This window comes from Cyprinodon tularosa, unplaced genomic scaffold, assembly GCF_016077235.1.
Source record: "Cyprinodon tularosa strain WSP-4 unplaced genomic scaffold, ASM1607723v1 ctg36, whole genome shotgun sequence".
In the NCBI taxonomy this organism is placed as follows: Eukaryota; Metazoa; Chordata; class Actinopteri; order Cyprinodontiformes; family Cyprinodontidae; genus Cyprinodon; species Cyprinodon tularosa.
In genome coordinates, this window is record NW_024039074.1 from 1510622 (window position 1) to 1523303 (window position 12682).

General features: G+C 38.2%; 1 protein-coding gene across 1 annotated transcript in view; it reads right to left on the reverse strand.

Annotated features, from left to right (window-relative positions):
* Positions 1-9816, reverse strand: part of wwc1 (WW and C2 domain containing 1) — a 45269-nt gene extending 35453 nt beyond the window's left edge. The window contains exon 1 of the mRNA XM_038295815.1: positions 8963-9816. Within this exon, the coding sequence (XP_038151743.1) occupies positions 8963-9081 (119 nt within the window). The 5' untranslated portion in view covers positions 9082-9816. The remainder of the gene's footprint in view (positions 1-8962) is intronic.
* Between the last annotated feature and the right edge of the window lie 2866 nt (positions 9817-12682).

A 12682-nucleotide genomic window follows, 5' to 3' on the forward strand; every position in this document is an offset into this window, starting at 1 on the left:
TCCTAAAATGAGAGGTTTTAAATCAGACTTTGGCTCAGACTTTTGCTTAGGCCACTGCCACCTTTATGTAGGGCCTCTATGAAAACCAGTTTAGTTTTTACCAAATCCAAATTTTTTCCATTTTGTGTTTTCTGACTTTTGCGTTTTCCAGTATTTTTGCTTCAATTTATTGTCATTAACCTGAAAAGTATTTTTTTTTATAAAGTAACTGAAAATGATTTAAAAAGAATTTAATTTTTAACAAATATTTAAAATTTAATGACTTGTTTAATTTCCTGTGGCTCAGAAGAACATTATGCTTTTGCAAAGTATTGACCCGCCCTTACGAAAGGGATCCTTTTGTAAAAAAGCTTTAGAGTTGAACATGAGAAAAATCAACTTACTCTTTATCCACATAAAGGCCTACTAAATTTTTACTTCTTCCAATGTTCAAAGCAATATTTGCCTTTTTTAAACCCCAAACATGGTTAATTTTCAAACTAAACCAAGGCCTTGCTTGTGTTGAACGCTGAAGAGTTCGAAGGTGTCCGGTGTAGGTACCAGATCTGCTCAGGTCCTGCGCATGCCAGTGATGTCACGCTTCATGATTGGCTGAATGTTGCTACATTAAGTGAAAAATTGTGGTTGCCCAGACAACGATAATATTATGCATTGTCCGCGTGCCGAGTCGGGAGCATCTGTAGTGTTAGCGTGTCTGATGAAGTTTTATCTGATCGATAACAAAACTGAAAAAAGATCTTTATGGTGAACAAAGTTACTGCAAGACCATATAAAGGGGGGGAGCTGCGCAGCGCTGTGGCTAGCTGTTTGTGAGGGCTAACAGGATATCCCATTTCAGCGCAGTCAGTTAGCCATATTAAGCTACATAACTTTTAACTTTGCTTCAACAACAAGCGTTCGTTGCTACAAGTAGAATAACTGTTGTTCTCTTGGTATAAAATTTCAGCAAAAGTCATTTTTGAAGATGTCCCATTTGTCCTCCCTGCCCTCAGATCTTAATAAAAAGAATAAAAATAAGCTGAGACTTTATTTGTCACCTCGTTAAATGGCAAAGCTCAGTCTGTCTTAAGGGCAGTTATACCCCTTCAGCAGTGTGTCGCAGTGAGCTTGACGCATTTATGACGCAGACATTTTTGATTTATGCTCAATTTTGAAGCATATGAAGGACCAACTCTGACATATTAAAAAATAAATACAGAAATAAATGCTCAACAAATAAATAAGCATACAATTAATTGCCCCCAAAATACAATAAACTAATAAATGTAGGCAGAAATTAAATTATAGTGAGACATAAATGTATATATCTATATCACTTTTCATTAGCATCTTTATTTATTCACCTTTGTAATAATTACCTTCTTAATTTATTGTCCCTTATAATCTTCAACCGTATTTTATATATTACTTTTTTTAAGTATTTATTTAATCGCATGAGATATTTTTGTCTGTTTTTTTTTTCGTTCTTTGTATTTGTTCTTTGTAAAAATTTACCAGTGTATTGTTCAGCCATAAACTTTGAACTAAGTTTCACTTTAGTTTAGGACTTTAGTTTTTCTTCCAGCCTCTTTGCCATGGCTGACCTGAGCCCGCCCCTCGTAACCAGGTAACGGCTGATACAGGAGTTGGCAGAGGACAAAAGTTCTTCACAGACTAATTACTATGTCTCCCCCAAATGGGCCAACCCTGTGAGATTCAACGTTTGTACTAAATTGTATTTTTTTTGTTAAACTCATATTTTCGGCATCGCAGAAACGTGTGGAGACAAATGACCTAATCGCTGACTGGAATAGTTTGATACAGCGAGGACTCCATGGCGCACACAATGCGTCCAAGACTTTCAAATAAGACCAAATCAGCACCCTGTCACCACCGGGCCTGATACTTTATTAGACAAGACTGTTTCCAGATGTCTTCTGGTTCCATAAAATGAAAACAAAGCAACCTTCTCCCTTCTTTTACGGAGAAAAATAACCAAGCTACTCTCTTCAGCATCTTTGAGATCTAAATATTATAAACTTTAACATTTAACATCCAAGCTGAAGCAGGAAGAGTCTCAGTAGGAGCTCCAGGTGTATCCCTGCATCAACCTTTCGGCTTAAAAACTAGGAGTAAATGAAGAATCCTTTGCAGTCATAGATAAGAAAAATAACCCTGATTGTTTCTGAAATGCAACATCTCCAAACATGTGAATATGTTCAATAATCTGCCTCCATCCCTCATTCACATGTTTACATAACACATATCTGAGCTGCCATTGTAGCTAGTAAGTAGAAACTAAACTTAGGAATGAGATCAAGTCAAACTAAAGCGTATACAACACAAACACTCAGCTGCAGCGCAGGATGCAGACAGGTGAGATGAGGGCGCGAGATCAGAGGTCAGAACAGAAAAGTATCGGTGACTTTATTAAAGCAATGAACGAGGCGTATCAGCAGAACAGCTAACAATCAAATCCCACTCCAGTTGGTTTTAAAACTGCGTCACTCACAGCTGCGTCCTGGTTGGGTATTAAACACCAGCATCAGCAGCAGCAGCAGCGAGGCGAGCCGCGGCGGCCAGCAGCTCATCTGATCCCAGCTAACAGTTTGCAGGGCCTCCAGCTGCACTTTGACCCCTTGCACCTTGGCAAGCGCTGAAAGGGACTTCACATGAATCGAGCTTTTTGGTCAGCCAGGCTGCACACTGCTCGCTCCTTGGTGCCGTGCGTTTCAGGAATGCGTGTTTGTTTCTCTGCCGCAGGTTTTTACCCTCTGCTGTGTCTAAGCTAGAAATGTGAAGCTGAATGAAGGAAAACATTCCTACAGACATTGCTTGGCCTGAAGTTGAACACAGCGAGGGAGCGTCGTACCAACGGTCCAAAACTACAAACAACTGAGACAAAGACATGCGTCCTCTCTCACTCTCTAAGAAATATGGAGATGAGAGAGTTAGTAGGAGAATGTTTCACAGCTAATCTCAATAGTTATTTGTTCAAATGTTGAACCAATTAAAGTCAGAAGCTTAGAATGTGGTTGGAAAAAAGAACAAAAAGAGATTATTTATAAATCAGCTAATTTTGACAGTTAAAAGAGGGGAGTATTATGAAGTTATTAAACTTAAAAGAATATCTTGAAAACTAGAACTAGAGGCATCCAATGCACTTAGTGTCCATATTTATAACACATTCTGCAGGCAATTCATGGCAGGATAACCCTGCAGGTGTTTTATTTTTGGTATGGGACATATTTAGATCTATTATTGGCCTTGTATGTTTATATTCGGTTCAGTTGGTAGGTGATGATTACAAATAATCTTGTACGATTTGATCTAAAGTGCGTTATTTCCGTCAACAAGGACGCCAAAATGCCAATGCATGTCCAATAAGTATAGGCGTACATTGGCACAAAACTACTAATGGCGATACTTCTTGTTTCCATTATATAATAAAAAAAAAAAAATTTCCAGAGTTTTGTTTGCTTATTAGCTTGTTTAGCATGCTCCGTTTCTACTGTCAGGTGTTTGCATTTGCCTGTGCGCCAAGTGATACAGAGTACAAAAACTGTTGATAACATCAAAAGATAATTTTGGCTCTCTTAATAAAAAAGTCGGTGTTTGTTTTATTTAGAGAAAGTAGAATAAATGAAAGTTGATCTGATCATTTAGAGGCTGCCTCTTTGATATAAGGGAAATCCTGCCTGTTATGTAGATCAGGTATGGAGTCAGCAAAACAAAGAGAGGTCACTGGTCCACTATTCGTTATTATCTCTTTCCAAACTATGCAATATTCTTCAAAAGATGAACGTAAGAATCAAACTTGACAAGAAGCTTAAAAAGTGCATTAATCGAATTCACTAAACTTCCTGAAACAATAACTTGAACCTTTATTTTAAAGAAAATGTGATTTTTTTTTTTTTCTAAGACATGATAGCTGGGAGCTTTTAGTTTAAACTTGAAGAGCTTTTTAATGTAGCTTCGCATCTCAAACTGGTGTTAGTGTTAGCTTAAAACTAGAAAGCTGTGGGTTTGAATCCCTTCCTGGGTTTGTCCGTTTTAATTTTGCATGCCCTTCTGGGTTCTCCCATCTACTCCTGCTCCCTCCCACGGGCCAGAAGCATGACAGCGAGCTCAGCATGGCTCCGCATATTGTCAACAGGTTTGAACTGTGTGAAGGTTGGTCGGAATTTCCCTGTGATGGACGTCCAAGTTTACACACAAGATGGAAGGAGTCCGTCTAGAAAAGTATCCCTTACAACCTTGTCAGAGATTCCCACTTAAAGACAAACAACAGGCGGAAATAGAGTGAAATGCCGGCAAGTCATGAAACAAGATACAACTGTTCTTCTTTTTTTTTATGACAAAGAGATGAAATCGTGATTCCGGGTAATTGCTGATGACACTTCTACAACTTCAGCAAACATAAAAGCGGACAATGCGAAACGTCTGCAGGGAAAAAAGAATAAAGTCTCGGCTTTAAATTAATCATTACACAGCTAAGGAAAAAAAAAAATAATCAGCCTACAGTTCTTCCAAATTCCAGACGTAAAACATTAAAGGGATTTGGTGCCAAAGTCCGAGGGGGTCTAAAGTAACTGGTCAACTCAGAGGGAAGAAAAAGGTTTAAATCTGCTCTCTCTTTTCTAGTGAGTTTCTATTGTTTTCATTCCCATGATGGTTTAACACAGACCCTGGATGTCACCCAGTAACTCCACTGGATTTAAGTATAGGATGTAAAATGCAGGATGACTGTGTCAGTGTTTGTATATCTTTATCCTGCGGAAAAGACCCACTGAGGATCTGCTTTTAGTTTTCTCTCAGGTGTTTTTTATTAAAAATGTTACAGTTTTTCGAAGAGTTTGTTAAGCCTTGCAGCTAAACAAGATTCTACGGATCTCTGGAGGAGTCAGGCCCACAGTATCACAGATCATCCACCATACATACACACATTATAACACACATTGTAAGGAGCTGATATAATTGTTAATTGGTTAAGTCTGTGGAGCTATTTTATCCATTCCTCTGTGACCAAAGCACATATTTCTATTTAAACTTGCAGTAGAGTCTAGAAAACTTCACATGTGACTGTAGTATATGAATGATGTGGCCTCCCGAGCATATAGATTGTGTCAGATCGTTGTCATTAGGGGTGGAACGGTTCACAAAATCCACGGTTCGGTTCGATTCACGGTTTCATGGTCACGGTTTTCGATTCGGTTCGATTCGGTATATGTTGATTGTTACACCGAAATCCCATAAAAATTTATGAAATTAATGAAAAAATCCCCCAAAAAATAATGGATTGTAATTATTTTAAATGATCCGCGGAAACCCTGGATCATTTCCGTATGTTTTGCTGCTTTGAATTTAATCATCTCGCGCATGCTCTCTACCATCTTCAAGGGACTCAGAGGGGAGCAGACGGGAGCCACAGTGGGGGCTGTATCCTTTGCATTGAGCAGCCGGTCTGGAGCGCAGCGGGGCGGAGCTGGGGTTGCTGACGGAGTATGAGGGATTTCGGGGTTAGCATGACATGTTGCTGTTAGCATAAACAAAACGTGTTGCACAATGCTTGCACACTGTTGCACTTTTATCCACAACTTTCTTTCCGCCGTCATCGGAGGTCACTCTAAATGCAAAGCGCTCCCATACAGCAGACCTATAAAGTGCTGCTGGCGCGTCTTCCAACTCCTGTTCTTTCCCACTTGCAATTCTGGCACAATTCTCTACAACAACTGATTTTTTTCCCTGCTACACCCGGCTAAGCTGCTTGGCTTCTTCTTTTTCTTGTTTACTACTGGTGGTTGGCTTTGGTCGCAGTACCGCCACCTTCTGCTCTGGAGTGTAAACACTTCGCCTATGAGAAAAAAGAGCAGCGCATGAACCGAACGAAACACACGCAAATCTAACCGAGACAGTCGAACCGAACGGTTTGGACGGTTTTCATAAATCATCCCATCCCTAGTTGTCATAGAGATCCCAAATTGAGCATCCTTACCACAGCTCTCTGTCAGCTTAAAGAGTTTTTTTTTTTTTACTTACCTTGCCCTCCTGTTTAGTGGGCAGTTTTTTCCCCTAGCCAGTGTCCAACTCAGAAGAATCAACAAACATCTGCGCTACTTAAAGAGATCCGTTCTCCTGTCTTTCCCATTTAAAGAAACTAACAAAGGTAGAAAGTTGCGACTGAAAAATGTCAAAAACACATACTATTTGACTTAGTTTTAACTTTGCCTTTTATCAAGATTTAATTATTTATTTTCTTCATTCTGAGGTGACCAACATACTGGTTTATCTATACATCAATAACCTTCACAATAACAAGCAGCTCTCTGGCAGTGACCGTTTCGATTTGTTTGTTGGGCTTTAAGAACTAGTCCAAACAGCCACTGATTTTACAGTAAACTACTCTAATCCATTTCTCTGGATTTTTTGTCTCAGTTACATTTTGTTTGCATCAGAGTTCTGTTAAAATATCTGTTTCTTCAATGATGGACGGAGCACAGAAATGTGAATCAGTAGAAACCAACATCAACTGAGTCAAACCTCGAGGGAAACTAATCAAAACACTGATGAAGGAAAATAACGAAAATCTCTGTATGGAAAAATGCTAAACATCACTTTCAAAGCCCAAACTTGAAACAAATCAGTTGCAAAGAAAAAAAAAAATAATTAGTCCTTGTGGGAATTAATATACCTGTAGCTGGATTGTGTTTAAAGTTGTAGGGAAGCGGCTGTTCCAACGGTTGCATTTCCGAATTCTTCCGAGTGGTGCCCAACTTTATTCAGTGAATAAATTGAATCTGAATGGTTGTTTATCAAGACGGCGGGATTGTTGTGACTCAAGGTTTACACGCAAGTTTGGTTGTGGTCGGTTTGTCGGAAGCATCTTGCTAACCAGTTAGCAACTTAGTGATAGAAGGTTCCCAATGGGAATTTACATTGCGAGTTTGTGACCAAGTAGCACTTAGCAACGACACTGTCAAGGAATGCTATGGACAGCAGAAACATGCAAGAGGAGGAGAGTTTTGTGTCGGAGGTCGTGGATGAGTCTCCTCCGTCATACATTTTTTTTATTTAGAGGAGAAAAGTGGGGACAAAGTTGTTGTGGAAAAAGACGCCAGGGCGGCAGAAGCTTGGTTTGGTGTAGAAGGCTTACAGCCGTACATGTTTGAGCCCTTGCCTCGCAACGCTGCCAGTTCTGTTAGCTCCACGCCTGCCGAAGACACAGATGTCCATCCCCGTGAACACTGGGACGGAACTCAATGATAAAGTAAATTATTTTTATTTTTTTATTTCAATCCTTGCATGTATTAGTTGCGAAGTATGAATCAAGATACTATGACAGAAAAAATGTGATTGACAGACGACCACCAATATATGATTGGCCGAATTTAGGTGTACAGGCTGACGTATAACTGACTGGCCTGCATAAGATAGCGAAAAGAAAAAAAAAAATTTTTTTTTTTTTTTATAAAAATTTTCTACGTTTTGGGACAATATGGTCTAATAAAGAGAATACATTTATCTACATGTTTAAGCCAGAATTATTTGAAATTTAAATAAGACTTCCCTACGACTTTAAACACTTCAAACATTTTTAGTTCCAGTGGGAGAAAAATACATCTTTGAGCTTCAAACTTTTCAGGAGCAAATCACAGAAGTGGGAAAAGGGAAGGAAAATATAGGGGAAAAAATACTTAAAACAACTGTCCTTTTAATTTTGATTAAATAAGAGAATAAGAGTCTCTAAAAGCTACTTGTCCATTTAACTTCCCTGTCTACTCACATGTGGTAGTTTTGAAACATTTTGAAGTTTTTTTTTTCCTGGGCTGGTTCAGTCATACTCAGGTCAGGTTGACTTTTCCCTGATTCTAAACCTCTAATTAGGCCTATATATCTTTTTTGCAGTCAATCTGTGATCCTTTTAACTTATTTTGCTCCAACCTTGGTTGTCAAGCCACCAAATGACCTGGTTTCTCTATACTTTAAATATATACTATAATTAATACTTTGAATTAACTTGAGAGTAGAATAATAATTAGGTGTTAATAAAAACTATTCAGAACACTCAAACTTACTTTACATCGTGTTACAATGTCATCAGTTAAAACAAAAAATAAAATCAAGAAGAGGGAGAAAACAGCCTCTAGACCCCTTTACATTTAGGACCTGAAAACTGAACAATGCTTCTTCAGTAAACATTTCACTTCCAAACCTTACTGTAGATTCTTAGTTTCAACTAGGTCTGGAACTTTGACTAGGCCGTTTTAAGCTGAAATATGCTATAAATTAAGTCAACTAATGTTTATCTCTAAAAGTATGCTTAGAGTCGTTGCCCTACAGCTTGGTCTTTACTCTTCCAACAGGCCTCCTTTCAGAGCTGGTTTTGAGCGTCCACACAGCATGATGCAGCCACTACTTTTCCCAGCTCCTCCAGAGTTGGCTACTCAACAAACTCTCCTTTCTAGATCTGTTGGTTTAGGTGGACACCTATGTTTTGGTAGCTTTCTAATTTGTGCCGTAGTCTATTTTCAGAAGATGGACTGATCATTGCTCAATCAGATGTTCAAAGCATTTATTCCAGAACTTAATTCTGATTTATACTTCTTTATAACTTTATTCCCCTCGCCCATCTGCTGTGTTCCTTCTGGGGACTTCACAGGGGAGCGGGTTTTAACTACATCAGAGTTAGATTTCTTTTGAAACCACATTCCTTTACCTTTATAAGTAAAAAAAAACTGCTTTGCATATAATAATATAACTGAAATTTGTGGCTGCAACATGTCAACATTTATGAGATGGAGCGAGAAAATGTCAAATACCCTAAAATAGCTTTAGAAATTCTGAATAAATGATGATCAGAACAGTTTGGACACTTTATGGGAGAAAATCAGAAACTTTATCTTCTTTTTTGACAGAATTAGATAATTCCCCTCATTGGAGGGCCACCCTTTAAGAGGTCAAAGGTCAGAGACACCTGTCCTACCTGTCTCTAGGGTCGATCCAGCTGGTGCACTGGTTAATATGGTCGATGTAGTAAACTTTCCCATCAAAGTCTCTGGCTTCCTCCCAACCGTGTGGTAGTGGCAACTCCTTCCTCGGCATGTCAGGCGAGTCTCCATGTAATAAACTCCTCTCTAGGCAGAATCATAACGAAGGGAGACCATCTCGTTTCTCTGACATTATCAACACAAAAATCCAGTATTTTCTCCACGAATCAGCAAGCCTGCTGCGGGTTGGATTAGGCCATAATCCAGAATAATAATCCAAAGATTGTTCAGGAAGAGAACCTCAGAAATGAGGATTTGAGGGGATGGGTCTGATCCAAGGAGGCGGCTGCACTTGTTGGCCAAATTATCAGCATCCGTGTTAAAGGAGGAAAAGAAAAAGAAGGATTTTCCAGTGTTTCCAAACTTGTTGGGGAAACTTTCACGCGGTCTCTTGGGAACTTTGTTCAGTTTAACTCCAATTATCCACAGTTCACAGAACCCGCTCTCTGAACGGCCACAAAAACCGCCGTTTGTCCCGCTGAAACCAACAAACAATCAGATATAAAAAACCCGCCCCGGGACGACGAGCCGTCAGCGGTGCCTCGCGCCGAATACGGACCGAGCTGCTGATGGAGCTGCTCAGCAGCAGGCCACCATGTTGATCAGCAGTAACCGACACTGGGAGGGGGGGCTGGGGGACAGACACTCTGAGCCGCCCCGAGCGCGTCGCAAACAAGTGCCAAGAGTCTCCGCGGCGCCGTAAATCCTCTAAATCCGACCCAAACTTCCCGCTCGTCCGATTCAAGTCTCCGTTCGAAGGGAGGGAAGCAGATGGAGGCTGCGGCGGTGAAGTCTTCTTCTTCTTCTTCTTCTTATGAGATTTTATGGCGGTTGGCAAACTTGTGAAATGTGCATTACCGCCACCAACTGATATGGAGTAAAGCAAGGAAACAGGAAACGATTCACCCCCCCCAAAAAAAAAAAAAAAAAAAAAAATACAATAAAATAACCTGTGTAACTTAAAACCACATAATACTAAATTATACTAAATTACATTTGCCCGTATAATTTTAATTTACTCTAGGTCATCGTACCTCTGCCAGTTTCTGATGGTCCCATTGGTCTTTCCATCATGCTTCCAACCATCTCCCAGTTCATATCTTTAACATCCAGATATTTTTCTGCAGCCTTCACTATTATTTTGATTTTTTCTGTTTTTTTTGTCGTCTGAGCAGTACAATTAATCACTTCCACCATGAAAAGAACAAAATTTGTCTTTTTAACAATTAGTGAGTCTTCATCAATTTTTGGAGATTTCTCTAGAGGTTTGAAATTTGCCGTGTGTTGAACTGTAGGTTTGGGTTTTTCTGACTGAGATGGGATCCTTTTTGCAGCTTCAGCATAAGTTATTCCAAGCTCAAATTTCATTTTTTTTATTTCTTCAGACCTTTTGCTTGCTTCACAGCCGCGATAAGCAGCAGTATGTTCTCCACCACAATTACAGCATTTTATTTTAGCTTCTTTTCCACATTTACCATATTCATGTTCTCCTGCACACCTTCCACACCTCTGTTTCCCTTTACAAACTGCTGCAATGTGTCCGAATTTTTGACATTTGAAACATCTCAATGGTGGTGGATTGTAGATTTTGACATTGTAACTGATGTAACCGATGAATACTTTGCTTGGTAATTGCTCTTCCTCGAATTTAATTAGTACAGATAAACTGTCAGATCTTTCTCCGTTTCTTGTTGTTTTTAACCGTTTTACTTCTTTTACTTTTGCACCGCTTATGTTTTCCAGAATCTCTTTTTCAGAAATTTTCAGAGGAACTCCTCCAATGACTCCCCTGCTGATCTTTTTGTTCTCCATTAGGCTGCACTGAACTCTTATCCCGTCAATTTTGTTAATACGTATTGCTTTGCCTTGCTGGGCGCTGTCTCTGCAGTTAATTAGCAGGTCTCCACTGTACAGAATTCTGGCACCTCTGACTTCTCCAACAAGTTTATTGATGGTTTTTGTTAAGTGAACCGGATTCCAGTTTGTAAAAGAGTCTGCCTGATTAACGACTTTGAATATGACTTTGAATTCATTTTGTTGTGCTGTGGAATGTATGGAATGATCATCACTGGATTGTTCTGAACTAGATTCCCCTTGAACTGATCTCTGTTTTTTCCGCTTTTTCTCATTTTTTGATGCTGCTATCTTCCAACCTTCATTGTCACTATTTCCCTCTTCCATCCCACAAGAATCGCTTCCTGTTTCCTCACTACTCACGGCCCAGGACATTTCTCCACAAGCAGAGCAGCTTCAAAACACGCGCCATGCACCAAACGACCAACGTTCCTCCCCAACCGGAACTTCCGTGCTGGATTTACGCGGTGAAGTCTTTCTCAGTCCCGAACGCTTCATTCCACAGCTATCCAGCTAGCTGCATTTACTACGCACCACTTCCGGTTACAAAATAAAGCACCTGTTGATTCTGAGCCCTTCAGAATAAAGCTTCCGTTTAAAAATCCCAAGATTTATTAAATAAAAGTGATGAGTTTAATTAAAGAATAAGTTTACTTTTCAATCATAAATCTATGCATATTTCAGTTTTCCTTTATTTTTTAACTGTTCATTTTACTAAATATATTAATCTACTTAATCTAAACACAAAATAAGCAGCAGCTCCATTGCTGCTTAATCTATTATCAAAGGTATTGCTGTTTTATATTTTAAATTCAAATGCTTTTTTATACAAAAATTAAACCTTTATTTCTCTTTTTTTCTAATGCAAAAACTCCCAGTTACTAAATAAAACACCTGTTGATCAACTAAACCAATAGAAATAAAGCATCTGTTTAAAAATGGCAACGTTAGGTGTTGGCATTTTTAGGAGATTCATGCTGATCTAATTATGTTGCACTCGAAAATGTATAATTTCAGAGCTAAAAATATAAATAAATATTTATTTCATCAATGCATTTAAACTACATTTTTTAAACTGATGACAGTATACGTATATTGTTCAATAAGAAAACCTTGCATATTTTAATTTTCTTGCATATTTTTATAATTATTTTACAAAAAACTGAATAGCTTTTTTATATACTTTCCAAAGTATTATTGTATTTTACTTAAAAGTAAATGTGCCTTATTAGACAAAAATCAAACATTTATTTCTCAGTATTTTCAATGCAAAAAGTTTTTAAGTTCTAAAAAAAAAAATCGGTTTAAAATGCTATAGTTCAACAAAAAAGTATTTCACTGAGGAATTATTTATTTCCTAATAAATGAAAACCTTTGTTTTAAAATGTACTTTACAAATATATTTTATATACTTTTATCTTTACCTTTCTTATATTACTTAGTATTGGATTTCAGAAGAGCTACTAAATAAATAGTTATAAAACATTCTTCTTGAATCATTACATTTTAAGGCAGCAAACTGACCAAAACTCCTGGTTTTATTCAAAAAACATTTATTTCTGACCCTCTTTAACCCATGTGGATGCTTTAGCATTGCTTTAAAATAAAAAGATAAGAATTACAAGAACCTGCAACACAATACTCTATAAAAGTGAATAAATCATATAAGCTACCTAAAAATTCTGTAATAGAAAAAAAAAAACAATTATGACGAGATGCAACAAAAAGAAACACATGCTTAATGGTTTAATGGTTGGAGTCAATCGTGTTCCTTAACAGCATAACTTTGGGATAATTTCCAT